This window comes from Centroberyx affinis, unplaced genomic scaffold (genome assembly GCF_046629955.1).
Source record: "Centroberyx affinis isolate AG114_WGS23_722 - 3 ecotype Tasmania unplaced genomic scaffold, CSIRO-AGI_Caff_v1 ptg001421l_1, whole genome shotgun sequence".
Lineage (NCBI taxonomy): Eukaryota > Metazoa > Chordata > Actinopteri > Beryciformes > Berycidae > Centroberyx > Centroberyx affinis.
This window is the reverse complement of record NW_027279898.1, coordinates 73286-90751: the sequence shown is the minus strand read 5'-3', so window position 1 is coordinate 90751 and position 17466 is coordinate 73286. Positions and strand designations below refer to the sequence as shown.

Sequence of the window (17466 nt, the reverse complement as noted above, 5' to 3'; positions counted from 1 at the left end):
CGCTGTTTATATGGAGATTATGAACCCCAACTATATATAATACAAATAATCCTAATTCTAATAATCCATTAGTGCCATTTGTCCCGCTGCAACACGTGCCATGAGCTTCTCAGTAACCCCAGCCTTAAACCGACCAACCTTGAATCAGCGTAGGCTTACCTAAGCTTCAGGCTCCCTTACGGCTCTATTCACCTTATTCACATGGCCGCCATTTTGAACACTTTGGGTGGGAAATTCTACCTGGAAGATCTGCATAAATCTAGCGTTACTTCAACATATAAGTGAGGACTTCAGATAGACAAGCAGTTGCCGGATTAGCTAGCAACATCGACAACAACTGCCTGAATTTAGCAGGAAATTTGCTAGTTAGCTTACTAGTTAGCTTCTAGCAAGCTGCCTAGACTAGACTCTGGTAGAGATAATGGGCCAAATACATTAAAATGTGAACCGCTATCCCTCTGATTCTTCAGATACATTTTGTTTTTCAGTGTGAATCTGTTAAATACTAAGTATAGAGCAGCTGGACCTGCTCTTCCAGTTGGAGTTTCCCACCCTGTTCAAAATGGCCGCCGTATGGATAAGGTCAATGGTCAGATCAAAGTCATCCCATCCCCACTGGTTTGCCTATAGATGACTGGTGTGTGTTCGAGGCTGCTGAACAGATGTGAAGAACCCCCGAATAATCACCCCAAGGTCCTACGCATACTCCAAATAGGACCGTTTACTTAAGGTATATATTTGTACTTTACGTCCAAGTAAATAACCAAGACGCATGGATTTACAGCAGAATAATGGAGTCGATGTTTTATGTACAACCATCAAGTCTGTGTTGAAACATTTTGATGTTCATGGGACAAAAACTGTTCATGAGGGCTAGCATGACTCGTTCACACCCATGGTATATACTATTTCTATGGAAATATAAATGTCTAATTATGTATTAACACAGAAAAGAAATAAAATATATGATATTTTCAATGCACTGGTTGTGTGACTGGGTGTTTTACTGTTTATTAATGTACTTGGAAATACGAAAAAACACTGAGCATGTCTGGCAGTGAGAAAGAAAGAGTTCGACTGATATGGGTTTTTGAAAGCCGATAGTGACATTTTTGGACTGAAGCTGCTGATAGTCAATATTGAAGCAGATATTCAGTATCTTTTTGACCATGTTCATATAAAAAAAAAATCCAAAGTATTCAGTGTTTTCCCATTTGATTCTTGTCAGGATGGAAAAGCCTCTGAAACAGCATTTAGACCATCATGGCACACTAAAACTCTCCATTCAAACACTGGAAAATAATGATAATTTTAAATAATAAAACATATTGATGCAAAGTTGTGTGTGATCTGATCAAAATGTCACATTAGAATCAATTCAGTTTAATTGCTTCCCATAGACAACCAGTGTAGTGTTGATCAATTCTACAATAAATATGTAATCAATCAAACTGCATCATATCTATCATATCAGAGGAGGACTGCTGGCCTGGATCTGAGTTTTAATAAAAGGCCAATATCGGCCCCATATATCAGTCTAACCCTGCATCACTATTTGGCAAGACGTTATCTCTTTGAATACTAATGCAGAGTGTGGGTGGTCAGCGTGGGCCCGGGCATATGGGGCGTGACAAGGCGAGATTGCGATGGATGCGGCCCAGGCCTTCGAACTCAAGGCTGGTTTATGAGGCTGGATCAGCAGCCGCGGTGCATCAATATAACACACACACACACACACACACACACACACACACACACACTCACACACCCATCCTGGGCACTCTTTGGAAGCAAAAACATAAATTAGACTGGGGCTCTAGAGAGTGCACAACCGCAGGTGTTCAGGCACTTCTAGACATAGACACACACACACACACATTCGCACACATACTAATAGTGTCGTGTCCAATAAAATGGCGGTATTTGCTTTATAATGAATGAGGTAAACAGCAGTGGCAGATGATGACTCAGTGGATTGTCAGAGCAGGCTGACAGAGCCTAATGATGCACACAGTTTCTGTTCTTGGATGGCAGCAAGCGCTGGTGACCGTCTGGTGTGGATATCGAAATGAACTCTCTCACACACACACACACACACACACACACACTACACACATCCCAGGGACACACAATTATTCTCACCCCTATTCTCTATCCCTCAAGTCTTTTTAGTCCCTTTTTCAATCCCCTTGATCTCGTCTCCTCTCTCATTCTGCACTCACTCCTGTTATCCCAATATCCAGACTGAGGAACAACGCAAAATCAATGTCGCTCTATTTCACCATCCAACTGCTCCAATACATTACCCATGGCAGGTTACATTATGCATGAAACCTATTAGATGTATGAATTAAGAATGCCATCGATCGGAGCCACTGTAGATTCATCTTCTTTGAAACTGAAGCTATGGATTAGTTCGCTTAAATGTTTACTCAAAGCCGAGCCGTTTTTACCGCATTGCTCGACTCCGCCATACATTAACACTGAGCACACACCAATACAGTTGATGGTATGTGTGTGTGTGTGTGTGTGTGTGTGTGCGTGTGTGTGACGCAAACACTGTATATCCTCTTTGACCGCTGCCAAGTCTGTTTACCCATGAGACTTTGCTGTTGAGTGAAAGCCAGTATGTTTTGCTCATGTCGGTCTGCCTGCACGCTTTGTGCATACTCTATGTTTGTCTTTATGTGTGCATGTGTGTCCTTTTGGCTCTTGCTCAATATTTGCCCTCTGTGTGTTTGCCCTAATGCACATCGCAGAAGGTCAAGGTGAGCTGGAGCATCACTTAATCTTCCTGGCACACACACACACACACACACACCTACACACACACGTTTCATAACCGCACGTTTTGCGTTTCTGCCTCCCTGCCTCTGCCTCACACTCTGCCAGATGAAAGGGAATACTGCTGGAATCTCTTCCTGGAGGTTATTTGCTTTTTCTCTCTGTATAATGAGCAGGAAATGTGCTCGGGTTTAGAGCAAGGTGAGGTTTTTATGCACAAGCAATGTTTCTTTAAAGAGGCCAGGTAAAAACTGATATTCAGAGGGTCCTGGGAATGCTTACTGCTTATTTTATATCAGTGTTTTCATTGCACAGGATCGGTTTTGTGTTGGTCAGAAAGGTAATATTCACTTTTCAGATAAATATACCAACACAAACAGAGGGATTGTAAACTGTGGCCCTTGCTGGAAATGTAGGCTACCTCGTATTTCCCTGATCTGATCCATTCTGAATCATTTGACCTTGATGCTTGAAACTCACTTCGAGTCTTTACCCCACATTGCCATTTGTGTGTGTGTGCCTGTCTGTCCGTCTGTCTGTCTGAGGGAGACTTTCCTTTGCCTGGTTATATCTCAATGTGCATGCTTTCAGCAAACTTGCAGAGCGAGACAGAGAGCCGGAGCTCCCTTTGAGGAAAGACGCCGTTAAATAATGCAGGTGGTTAAGTAAGCTTGTCGGGACGAATTGTAAAAAAGCCCCTGCTTCACTGAGCCAGAGCCTGTTAGAGGGAGAAAAGAGGGGGGTGTGTGGGGGGGGGGGAGGGGACCGCGTGACTTTCAGCCCTCCAGAGTCCTGTTCACACACCCGGGTCGAATACAGAACGTGGCTGGGAACGTGTGTGTGTGTGTGTGTGTGTCTGTCTCAGCTGTGATGGGGAAGCCAGACAGGCTGAAGCCAAGTCCCTGCTCCCTCCTGCCATCTTGTCCCTCTCACTGGTGGTTTATAGATCACAGTCTAACACGAGGCAGCCTTTGGTCTTCCCTCCTCCTGACAACCTCTCTCAAGGCTAATAAAATTGCATTCATTGACCTGTGCAGTCACTTTGAATTTAGGAAATGGGAGCAGGCGGAGGAAGGATTTATTTAGCAGAACTTGGGAATGTTACACCATCATCTTCAGCTGACAGTGTCTCAGTCCAGGGATAAAGAGGAGGCCAGCAAATATATCAGACATCGCCACTTTATGTTCCATATGCACTGGGTAGTGAAGTGCTGCCCCCTGCTGCTGAAAAATACAAACTGCACTTTCATCTCTGCAGGACTTCTTGGGAACATTAGACATTAGATCACTCTGCCATCCTGACAGCAAAAAAAATACATGGTGTTGCCTATGATTCCAGACTTTTTGGACACCCTGGAGAAAGCTGCTGGATATTCATGAAGCAAACCACACAGCAATAAACAATGCATCAAATTTGAAGTGATCAATCAATGCAATCTAGCTGCAGCCAGTGTGTGAATGTAGTCATTGCACTTTTAACACTTAAATGAATATGCCACAGCAAACAATGTCATATTCATGATTACATTTTTATTCTGTGTAATACTGGTAAATAATATTGAACATTGAACTGGCCCCACTGAAACCTCTGACAGACCTGAATACTCGTCATGGGCTTCATTCAAGAGTAAAATGTTACACTGATTAGAAATGCACAGTGCAAAGCTACACCTATAGCAACATATGTCAATACACATCCTCTTGAATAACCCAGTGGTACAAACTTGAATTTACATACAACTGCTTGATTGTTTTTTAGCTTTTTACCCCAAAACAATCTTAGCATTAGCAACCAATTTAGATCCAAGGCAGTGGCAAGGCCAAATCCTCACATCGTCAAAATCCATTAATACTCTGGAGATGCAAAAGGTAGCTGGGTTTTTGTCATTCACTTGTTTGTTTTTTTTGTTTCTTTAAACTAGTAACAAAGATATAGTGTAGCTGATTGTCCTGCTTTTTCTCCATTATTAAGGCTTGGTGATACAGACTGTGGAAGAAACAAGCTTGACACCTCTAGATCAATCTGAATTAAATCCTACTATTGGCTTCATCCATTAAAAAAAAAATTATAATAAAACTATAAATTATAACTAAACACATATACATAACATAACACGGATTTTGATGCCAAAGCTACTGAAGCACAGAGAAATTAAAATAAACAAAAAGGAAAACGAAACAAACGGCGACATACGACAGACGACTCGGCCAACAGAAGGTTGTAAGAATGTGTGCAGTCTAATAATAATAATACAAATGATCTAGTGACCTTATGGGATGTTGTTATTGCTTTGGTGTGCAGGGGGACGCACCCCACGGTCTTTCCACAAGGAAGGGAGCCATCGTCCACGTTCAGAGTCCCACAACAAGGCGAAGAGGCCGAAATCAATCTCACAGCTCTACACCTATTCCCTTATGGACTCGCCCACACAGATGTCTACATATCAGACACAGTGAAGCCCTGTGAATCCAAATCCCTCCCCCTTAATCATGTTCTTTCTCTGCCGTGTTGTGGTGGTCAGAAGCCGAAGATGGCGTCCACGGGCGGGCTGATGCCGCTTGGAGTGTTTCCGTTGGCGGTGTCCCAGTCGGGTTCGGTCAGCCAGTCTTGGGACGTCACCCCAATGTCCAGGACCTGGGGGTTAGTACGCGACACTGCCAGTCTGAGGAGGAGAAGAAAACCGAGTGTGTTATGTGTTGCTTTATAATAACTCCGAACCATAAAACTAGTGGAATGAATGATATGATACATGAAAATGTTCAATGATTTCATTCAGTGACTCAAAAGACTCAAAACTACCCGCAATAACTTGTTGAGATGAATATTTTTTACACTGTAAACAGTTGAGATGAATATTTTTTACACTGTACACAGTAATATTGCAATGATTCTCCAACGTATTGTGTTTGAATTAAATAGTGAGCAATATAAAACCTTTCTAGGCAAGGTGGCCTTGTAATTTTTCAGCCCAGGATTCAAAATGACATTTAGTCCTTGCCCTGACACTGAGGTGTATAAAGACAAAGTATGACATGTCACCCAATTTGGCAGATTGGAGTTTTAATTATACAAACAGGCATAGCTCCTCTGGAGGGAGAAATAATCTCACTGGTTGAGTAAAACCTAAATGGGCAGAGCCAAAGAACCACAGTTTTTTGGAGTGCAGATTAGCTAACTGGCAAACGTGAATGGCAAAAAAGGAACTCTGGTGTTAAAGACTTCTTTTTTCCCCATTCATTCATGACCATGGCATTCATGATGTTGGAAGGTCAGCAGCTAGCTAACTAGCTTACCTAGATAGCTATAGTCTAGTATGGCTATAGTCTAGCATGGCTAGTTTGAAGATCTCAGCTAGCCAACCTAGATAATTTAGTATGGCTAGATTGCATTTTTACAGTTAGCAGCAAGAGCACTAGGCTTCATAATATTTTCTAGCTCCTTTCTTTGCCTTTTTCACTGGGCTTCAGTGTAACTTTAAGCCAGAAAAACTGTTGTTCTTTAGCTCCGCCCACTGAAGTTTAACTCAACCAATACAATTATTTCTGCCTCTGAAAAATGTTTGTAGAACTAAAACTCTAATCAGAGCAATTTGGATCCCTTGGTATAATTTAAGAAACCCTTTTGTCTCAGGGATAATAATGTGTACAAGGTCTGGGTGAAGTTCAACAGGATTACTTCAAGACATTCAGTTCATGTGAGTCATGGGATAAATGGTGTGGTCTGTAAGAAGAGTGTCACTGAGTTCAAGTGGCCCACTGAGCCACTTTAACACCAACGACCGCAAATATGATAATTGCACAACAAAGCCCTTTGGTGCACAGTGGAGTCACGTCACACACACTGCTGCAGTCCATTCAGAGCTACTCCCACACAAACAGACTATATATATCACTGAAATGGTTATCACAAAAAATATTTTTGGACACGATGAGATGGGCAGAGAGGATGAGATTTTTCACTTTGACTGAAATTCAATACTCTAAATCAGCTTTCCTTTCTTGAATCTAATGGTCAATACTTCCATCTGGGAGTGAATAAAGGATAGAGAGTTATTTCAGACTATTGAAAGCCAGCCAAGACTAACGCCATTACTGAACTGTAAAACAGTGTTATTGGGTTTTGCAGAAGGTGAGTGGGATGTATACAGATTATGTTAGTAGTTAGGGTTGCTACAGTAAGTAAGGCTTTAACAGCTGACAGTAGTACTCAACTTTACCTGGAGATGAACCATAGCTATCCAGAGCACAGCTGGAGACACAAACACACAGTGGATTGATGACAGTTTAAAGCCTGGCTGTCAACCAAAGAGTTTCTCATTGTTAGTATTAATTACCTCCTCTGCCCCTGTTCAGTCTTGAGGCTACGACTTAATTTCCTTCACAAATTCAAATTTCTTTCACATACTATCTAATCCCAGCAGGTAGGACTCTGGTTTGTGTAGTACACAGAAAGAATCAATAAGTGGCGCTGTAGAGTCACACAGTATGAGAATCAATTCTAGGGGAAGAATTTGATAAGGCAATTTATGGTGAACAAGCAGCAGGCGGAAATCACATTAAATTAATGTAAGCATATAAATATTTATGAAAAATGTCTCACCTGGAGAAGGCTTCATCCAAACCATCTTCTATTCCCTGGAAGACGAAAACAGATGACTATGAAAAGGCTATTGTAGCTGAATATACTCTCAGGGAATAAAAATGTATCTGTTGAAACAGGGTGTCTGTGAGTTTCATCAAATTACATGAAATACTTTTTAGCCTGAAATAAACCAATGTATAGACCAATGTGGCAACTGAAATAAATGTCAGAATGAAAACCTACTGGAAAATACTTTTGGTCTGTGAGACTAGGCTGATTTCTCACCAGAAAAACAGCACTCCCAAGAAACCAAAACTGAATTTAAGACTTACCTATGCTATATTTAACTGTATTCAAGACCTTTTGAAGCCTTATTAGACTCAGACATTTTAAGACTTTACAGGCACCTGTGAAAAATCAATGTGAGACACTGACAACTTGAGTCACACTATGGGGGCACAAATCTCAAACGAAGAATTCAAAAAAACATTTCAATTTTTAAGAAAGGTTGTGGGAGAATTGCTACTGTCTACTTGATAGAGCCGGAGGAGGAAGGGGTGGGGGTGGGGGTGGAGGGGTCTTACCCAGGCAGGGTTGTTGTTATTGTTGTTCTCAATGGGCCTGTGGTTGTCCACTTGACTCTCCTCTACATTCCCATTGGTCTCCAGTATCACATCCACGTTCTCTTCAAAGTCCAATAGGTTCTCTGTGGCAACATCTAGGTGAGGGGACAGGGAGTGACAACCAACGGTTTATTATACACAGGTCATTTGTCACTGACTGATCCCAGCTTTAGCATTCATTTACCATTCAAAATGTCACTGTGCGTTTTTACCTGTCCCTTTAAGGCTGCCCAAGCTGTTTGATCTCTCCGATTGGGAACTACTGCTGGCCTCTCCTGCTGAACCAGACTTCACCCTCTTCTCTTTCTCTACAACGGAGAGAATACACACACTCATTGGTTTCTAAGGTCAGGAATTGTATACTGCAACCTTGCAGCAGATATCAGTGTCCTTGGTGGATAAAGGCTGAGCTGGACGGGAAAAACACAAACATAAGCTGTCTCAAATCCCTCTAAAAACTGATAAAAAGAACTCCTCCACAGACTGTGCTTGTGTGTGTGTGTTTGTGTGTCCATCTCCAGGCTTGTGAGCGGTGGAGGGTGAAGTGTGTGATGCCCACCTTCTTTGGCCACTTGCCAGAGTTCGAAAGCCACTCTAAAGGCTTGGGCTACTGTCAAAGTCACTGCCTGAGCCTGGAGGAGAAGAGAGCAAATACACTTTGTAAGACACCATGGCTGAAGAAGAGTGCATTAATGTTAAGCAACTCCAGTGACACACACATTTGTCATACTTTAGCATCTTACCATGGTCTATACTTGGCTAGAAAGAATGACAGGCATGACTATATGTGTTGAATGTCAGTAAGTCATCTGCATATTTCTAAATACTTTTTGGAGACACCTGTCATCACTGGAGAGATGTGTGACATTTGATTTTGCAAACCCTTGAAATTTCTAAAATTTCCATGTTTCCTTGTTTGTGAAAAGCAAAGGTAGCAGAAGGCTTGAATTCTGTTGTTCTGATAGCATTGGGGAGCAAAGTAACACTTTCAACAAGGGACAGTTGCAAAGTCAATAATATGTCACCAGCCAATTCTTGTGCCCAATTTTTGTTTCCATTTTGCAAAGTGAAGACTGTACTTTCATTGCATGTAGCCACTGGTGGTATAATACAATAGAAACACACATGTAACAAAGCAAACTAAGCTGAAACACTTGACGAAAGGACAAAAACAGTGATAAAAAGGTAGGTAAACTATGACCTTTGGTCAGTGGTCTTCATCACAGGGCAAACAACCAACAAAGTAAACAAATATCAATTATATTTTCAAAAGAGTAATTCTTTTCCCTAACAAGACTATATTTACAGAAACATACAACATCAGTTTGATACTACTTAATATGATGCTCAACATAATTTTCCATAACAGAAATTTATGTCAGCCTAAAAATTTGGGTGAACTATTTCTGCAAATAAAAAAAGGTGGGAAACAGAGTGAAGGTGGGTTTACCCTTCACTACATCCATTGACATAATGCTATTCATAGATAGTCCTAGCCTGGGGCTAAGTAGATAGATGGAGCATTTATTTCAATCAGTGAGAGGGATCATAAAATAGTGTGGCTATGAGATGCACCAATGACATATGACATTAACATACATCAGTATGAAAGCAGGTTGTATCAAACTTGACAGGGCTGCGACTGAAGAGCTGCTGTAGTAGAGGACAACAAGAGGTCAGCACTATCTCACTAATCTCCATAATAGGAAACAAGCAAGTATTATTGAAAGCGGCAGGGGGTATTAGCATGTTATCCTAGAAGAGAGAGGGGATGAGTGTGGAACGGAGGGAAGATGAGAGGAAAAGTGCCCTTCTGTTTTCCAGAAACACAGGAAGTTAACAGACGGCATGAGGAGCTCAGCCTTCTAGGGTTTCCTCTGGAGGACAGAGGATGAGGAGAAGGGAGTGCTGTGGCGTCAGAGGTACTGAAGGGGGGCACAGATACAGGAGAAAAGACGCCTGTTCCAAATAGGACATCTGGGCACTCACTTTAGATCGAAAGGCATTTGGATGAATAAAAGGGACCTGGGATGGGCTGGGTGTCACAGGTGCAAGCAATACAACTCCACTGAACTAACTTACTTAACCAAGACCCAAGGCACCTTAAAGGTCCAGTGCAATCCAAGTCCAGTTCAATCTCATGGTACTGTTTTACAAAAGGGCATGCTGATGTAAAGTTATCCCTAATATTAGAACTGTCAGTGTTGTGGAAATTTGACAAAGCCACTTTGACTTTGACTCTCCCTCAACTGAATCAGACCATTTTGCATATCCAATCTACTTCCCTGTGTCAAACATACACATATTTTTATGGATGCTCTGATTGGTCTACAGTATGCATAGTTAATGAAGTGCCCTGTAGTCTGTCAGACAGTAGCCAGAGCTGCTTGCCAAACTAGCCAAAATCATGACGATGGGTGCTGAAGTTCCAACACTGGATATCTGTTCCCCAAAGATAAAAAAAAGGAGGGCTTGGAAGCTGGAATCATAAAAAGCTCGCATTTGGTAGTAATTTGATGTTGAAGGAAGGAGCGGTGCCATTGGTTTTCATGGACCAAGAAGTCACAAAGGCAAATTACACTAACGTTAAGTACCTTGGTTAGCTAACATGTGGTGTTAGGTGGTGCTAACTTTGTTGACAGGGCCACACCCCCTCAATCTACAAAGAACTGGCTGAGCATAGAGAAAGGGCCACTAAAGCAGTTACAACAAATTTGATGAACCATAAGAAAACTGAAACTCATTGCACTGCATCTTTAATCCTCCTAAAACTCACCACTTTCCTCTTGGAGCAGAGGTAGGCGTGGCACTCCAGGGTCCCATTGAGGGTGTTTTGAGCGATATAGGCAAACACCTTGTCATGCAGCTTGTCCGCTGTGCAGTAGGATATTCTACAAGCCAGAGGTCAGAGGTCAGGCACGGAGCACACAAAGTCAAACAGAGTTCAGAGAGCAAGCTACTCGCCAGACAAACTAAACAGGAACACTCTCATAAGGTTGTGAACTTGCAGGTAACAGCTTCTGAAGTCCATTTATATGCAAAGCACATGCTGCTCTCTGCACACACCTGTATATGGAGACGTTTTCTAGGAGTTTGTTGGTGAGGCTGTCGTACAGGATTATTCCCTGAGGGGAGACCTTGAGGGCAACCTTCTGAGGCTTCTTCCCACTCGCTTTAGCCTGGCAGACCAGCACAAATAGAAATCGGAGACATCGGTTTGATAGCATGTTACGGTGTTGGACTATGGCAACAGGTACGGTACAGTCAGTGGCTATAAAGATAATTCACCCCCTGCTTATTTACACATCTTCTTTGTGCTACAAAGCTCAAAATACATTTAGTTGTGATTTTTGTGTCAAAATTGAAGCAAAGTAGTCTTTTCTATCAAAGAAATTTATGTGAGTTTAAAATTCCAATGGCAAAAGTATTCACCACCTTTATTAGCTTGGACTAAATTGTCACACTGGCAAAAACATGCCATAATGTATAATTTATTTATTTATGTATAATTTAGATTGGAAGATTTTTATGCTTTATGTTTTGCAGAAGGATTATATGGTCCTCTATGGGTTGAGGGAATTCTACAACCCTTAGGCTTATGAAACCCACTGGATAAACATAAAAATGCACGGTTGCCAACCTAAACACAAGGCTGTTTGGAGACTTCAGTTTTTTACCCTACAACGGCAATATGTTTTGTGCAAGAAGTCAAAGGAGAGCTTTTTATAACCACTGTAAGAAATTAAATGCACACAGTAATAAAGAGAGCAACAACAGACAAATGTCATGCCATTCACTGCACTTCCTGAAATGATATCATTATCATGTTTATCATCCCAGCTCTTACCGTGGCAACAATCCTCTTGACGGCAGCTGCTGATAGGTCCTCTCCCTTGGGCTGGTCCACGAGGGTCATGCCAAGGTGACGAAGGTTAAAGGTCATGCCCTCCAAGATGGTCTCCCTCGTGTCGGTCCAGTTCTCTGGAAGCTCTAGAAAGAAAAACACATCTCTTCAGAGATTTTCAGGGAACAGTGTGTTATTTAATCCTGTCTGCCCACGATTTCAATCTTGAGAGAACGCAAAGAGCTTGAGAAATACACAGAAATTAGGTGAAATGTAAACAGCCTATATTAAACTTGACGTTGAGCTATTTCAGCTGCTTTCTCACCGATGCGGCTTGGCAAAACGAGGGAATCTAGGTCAGAGGTGGATGTAAAGTAAATGTTTTCACTCCAAAGTAACTTATAGAGCTTGACAATAAAAAGGCGAGGAGTTGGGCGCAAGTATACATGGACTCTGACATGCTGTGATAAGAGAAAAGCCTTGTTTTTCTATTCCAAATGTACCATCACAGTTCTCTCTCAAAGTAGGTCAAGGATTTCTTTCTGAGGGCGCTTCACACTGTCTCAACTTCTGTGTTACCTTTTAACAGAAACAAAAAAGATAGCATGTTGAGACATTCCTACTGTGAAAAACCTTGAGAAGAAACGCCTATGAGGAGGAGTAAGGCAACAGTAACTGTTGAAGGAACAGCTGCTACCTCTGTGTGGTTTCTTATCAGTTTCTCTCTGGTGCAGCCTGCCCCTGACCCTCTCCAGCTCTGTTTACAGAGGAGATTTCCTCAGAGATGCAGAGGGAGGGGAGGAGGAGGAGGAAAGAGAAGAGCTGATTTACCCAGAACCTCACAATTACCTAGAAATTAATCCTCCTAGCATTTAACTCCTGTGGGATCCAGGGCACACCACATACTCATACACACACACACACTACAAATCAAAGACGACTGCACTGTGTAGAGTCAGACCGATATGGGTTGTTTTATGGCCATTTTTTGGAGTGCAGCTGCTGAAAGATATCTTGCGCCAATATCAATTATGTTGAAATGTGACCATTTTCATTCCAAAAAAAATGACAGCAATTCATGTACACTCGTGTCACTTTGAAAGTAGTCAAGTTACAGGTTTTGCATGATAGGAGGGGTGGAAGGGGGATTTGTTCAAAAATCTGTGATGGTATTACTGGTTGGAATTTTTATGTACGCCCACTGGTAAGTCATTAAGTAACCACTAAAAACAGGCCGTAATGAGATTTTGATACAAAATATGATGACATTTCCATTTGCATTTATTGTTAAACTGATATACGTTGTGGTATGAAGAATTAGCCAACAAGGTGAAGGCTAGGTAGGTTAGGCTATATAGAATAGGTAGGCTGTTATGACTTGCTAAAATCTGTTTTTGTGCTTTTCCTGATGTCTGTCCTACATCATTCTGTCCTACGGTTGATTGTTGATCAATTAGATCTAGTTAGGCTCATTCTCTGTGATAGAGGGCTATATAAATAAACTTGAACTTGAAAATGTCATTTTTCATTTCATTGTGACCTTACGGCAGGGTGAGGCAGGTTTCATTGCAGATTTTACAGACTGCCCCCCTTGAGGCTGTTGAGTGAAGGAATGATTTGTCTGCTGTGGTCAGGGAGGAACCTCCAGCATATCCTAGGAAGAAAACATTGAACGGCCAATATCTGATTTTTAATAAAAGGCCAGTATTGGCAAACAGATTGATCGGTCTAACTAAGCGTAGACTGCAGTACAGCATGTGGGCCAGGTTTTGGGTTTAGACTGGCCTTGGAAACAGCGGCAGGCAGTCACCGGGTACCAGGCACTGCTCAGCCAGAAAATACAGAGGGCTTTGGGTTCAAAGGTCAGCAGCAGTGACACGTGAGAGAAAACAGCTGTGCGCACGTGCGGACTGAGACCGAGTAAAACCAGATGACCCAACTGTACATACAAGTCAATCTCACCATCTGCTAGGCATCAAGAGATTAATTGGGGTGTAGAAAATCATGACTTCTCTGATAGAAGTTAGAGGACAGGAAAAGTGGAAGCGAGCTAGGTGAGAGACAGAGAGAGAGAGAATAAAAGAAATTAAAAAGAAAGACAAAAGGAGCGAAAACCCAGTCTTGAGCTCCAAAGTCATCCATCAAATCCAACAGTGATGGATGAGTGTCCACTCCATGCATCAGTGTAAAAAAAACAAAAAAAAACAAAAACTTGTCTCCGACACTGTGACAACAAACATGCTGATCCACAAGGGCCCAACTGACAGGCAATTCACGTCCAGAGTGATTTGTGTGTCCACACCAAACACTGAATCACTGTGGAAACCAACTGTTGGCCTACAACTCAGGATCACACCGGGACCGGGTGCCAAATACCCCCCCCTTTCTTTTTTTTATCCAACTTCTGCCACAACCCAACTTTTCTTTTTAACTCCACTGAACTATAAAACTCCACACAGCGCTCCGAGTTCAGGCTTCTGGGAGTTTCAATGCATTTGAGTTGATGTCAGGGTTTCTGTCGGTGCAGAGAAATAAACAAATGAGCGATAACATGGGCTGGTCGGGAACTCTCGGCGGATGCAAAGCTAAACAAACATTTCAGAGGCATCAAGTTCACAGATATCAGCCTATAAAGTTGCTGGGCCAAATAAACAGAAGAAAATTCAAGGAACACTAACTTCCATACTGGCTAGCACTGCAAAAGATATCCATCTAAACAAATAATTTAGTCTAGTAGTGACTCTTAAAATCCTATTTTTCTTTAAACAAATGGAAATGTGTCAACAGAGAGAGACAATTACACTTATTTCCAAAGGATTTTTTTAATCAAGTGTCATTTTCTGCCTTGTTTCAAGATTTGTTTTCAAGAGATTTACAACAAATGAAACTACAAACAAGATTTTAAGGCTGAATGAGACTAAATGACTTGTTAATATGGACATTTTCTCTCTCTACATAACAATTGTCAATATAATAATATTTGCAGCTTTTTATAATCGAAGCCTGCAGAATCAGGAAACTGACAACGTCTGTGGTAATATCAGATGGCAGCTATCATCTGTCCTGCCACTTAACAATCAGCAGAACTATGGGAAGTCCTAAACCCTATATGAATTCAGCTACTGTCTGCGGTTTGACAGATATAATCTAGCATTTGTCTCAAAATATTGCAGTGTGCTTGTCCAAAGATCCCCTGAAAACAGAAAACCTCAGAACCAGAAAGTGGCTGCCCTCTGATTTTGGGAGGACCAGCTCCACATCCAGCCTCCCTAGAAGGAAAAAGGGAGAGAACTTCTAGGTATTGAGTGGACGCCGCTATAAATCTGAACACCAAGAAAGACCCATAAACCACCCCGCTGATCTACTCCCCTCTCTTCATTACAATGCAGCGCAGACACACACACATCCTGCAGGGAACTTGTGCAGCTTTCTACATAGGTGTGAACAGGGAATACTGTTCAGCTTCTCCATATTTGCGGGGATAAGTCTATCTAAATGCCACATCCAGGTCAGATTAAGGGCATGTAAGGTTGATCCTGACTCGGCCCCGTAGGCGTCGGGTCAGGTCTGGAAGTCTGAGTCGGCATGGGTGATATGGGTCAGTGCTGGTGAGGAATGTTTGCCCTGTAACCTAGAAAAAGACCCTGCCATCTATACTACAATGCAACAAGTGGGTCATAGTGGGTGATAGCAGTGCATAGGTAACTACATTAACACATCTGGTCCACATCTGAACTCTGAAAGGTGCCAGCAAGATCTGTGCCTACCTGTAAGATGTAAGAGTATATTTCAAATTTCATGTCTGTGCTATTTTGCCTTTGTGAGACCAGCTACTATATGCTTTAATATGGATATTTAGGTAACGCATCCAGTGTTTCCTAATGACCCTATAGGTTTTATAATGGTATTCCTGGTGGAGTAGAAAACAGACCCACAGGAGCGGTGCACTGACTGACCCGCAGCATTCCTGGCCTGTCCCTTGGTTGTGCAGACAAGCAGGGAGCTCTCGGGCTTTCTCAGCTGCCCGGTCATTCTTCCAGACCCCTACAGCCAGGATCAAGTGAGATTTAGCTTACAGGGCTGGCTAAGTGGCCCTTGAGTCCTACAATGGCAGTGTGGCAGGGTGGCCGAGTAGTTAGAGACCGTTTCGGGTTAAAGTACCCGTGTCGGCAAGAGACACCAAATCCCCACAAGTTCCAGGGATGCAGTTCCAACCATGACCTTGAATTTCCCTATATGGGAATCAATGAAGTATCACATTATTAAATAGGAGCCCATACAAAACAGTGTCTGCATTTTCACCCGGACAACAGAAAGTCATCTGACTCCTAAAAACGATTACATGTTGAGCAATCAAACCTGGAGGACAACAAATTCAAACTAGCAGTGCAGTGGGTAAAAGAGAGTTTACAGGCGAGTGCATGCACTTGCCACATCAACACGATTTACCATGACTACAGCTCCGCTGCAAAATAATACTCATTTTAAGTAACTTAGTCTAGTATTGAATATTAAAATGAACCAAAAGTGAACCAAAAACATTCAGCCAAAGATGGTGGTTGAGATGATTTCACTTGTTTCCAATGCAAATCAACTTGCGTCCTAAATCAAGTAATCATTTTCTTGGAGTGATCTAGCTTATTGTGCCTCGTTTCAAGATAATTACACTGTTTTCTAGAAAATTCCTGAAATAGGTGAAACTGTATTGGAAAGATATGGTATTATCTCAACCCCCACTAGGAGCATTTCTCACGTATTTTAAGAAAAATTACACTTAATATGAGACTAAATTGCTTTTTATGATGATTTTTCGCAGTGCACTTAAACTACTCCCTTGGTCTGCCTGTCAGACACAATATGAGAAATAGCCTACTGTATAAAGATGAAGTCAAACAAGGTTTGGATAACGATGGCAGTCGCAACAAAATAACATGCTTTGGTTTGCTTGCCTTCTGAAGGGAAACTTAAGTAACATTAAGTTACAAATTTAAGGTAGAGTGTCAGTTCATTTCCATATAATTCCGACAGTTAAGGTGAAATGGCCACAACGGTATGGCCAAGTCAGTTTAGGTACGGTGAAACTGGCTGCATTGGAAAACCTGGCAGGCAAAAAACTATAATTTTTTAAGTTTTCCACTCAAGCTAAAATATCTTACTTCTGTGTCTGCCGGCAGTCCAGGACTGTTTCGCCATACTTGGACTCCGGATAATGGCTCTTCCAGCCGACTTCAGGGCATCCATGTCGGTGTTTTAAAGCGCAGAGACTCGGTCAAGTTTTTTGGTGTGTCTTCTGGGAGGAATGTTGTTGATCTGACTGCTGATGGCGAGCATGAACTTATGTTGCCTTCCCGTGCTGTCGGACATACCGCTATTCGTGAGCTGAACGCACGTGAATGACCCCCTCAAGGCGGTAACTACTGGGAGAGTGGGAATCTGCTATTGCTGCATTCGTGTTACATGGGACGGTAGAAACTTGAATTTACCATTGACGTCAGCTTTCAGGTGGTAAATACTACAAGAAAATACCATTCATGTCAGCCTTTAGGTGGTCAGCGCTACAACAAAATACAGTTCACCTCAGGTTTCATTTGGTAAATAGGCTACTACCTACAGTTTATCTCAGGTTACAGTTG

The 17466-nt window shown here is 42.1% G+C and overlaps 1 protein-coding gene across 1 annotated transcript; it reads right to left on the bottom strand.

The window, feature by feature from the left end:
* Window positions 1-4322: 4322 nt before the first annotated feature.
* On the bottom strand, window positions 4323-17127 carry ldlrap1a (low density lipoprotein receptor adaptor protein 1a). The gene is made up of 9 exons (XM_071526521.1): window positions 16990-17127; window positions 11837-11979; window positions 11056-11168; window positions 10766-10880; window positions 8549-8621; window positions 8202-8297; window positions 7951-8084; window positions 7385-7419; window positions 4323-5447 (listed from the first exon to the last, which is right to left on the bottom strand). Exons 1-9 carry the CDS (start codon window positions 17072-17074, stop codon window positions 5303-5305), a joined length of 939 nt encoding a protein of 312 aa, XP_071382622.1. The 5' UTR covers window positions 17075-17127; the 3' UTR covers window positions 4323-5302.
* Between the last annotated feature and the right edge of the window lie 339 nt (window positions 17128-17466).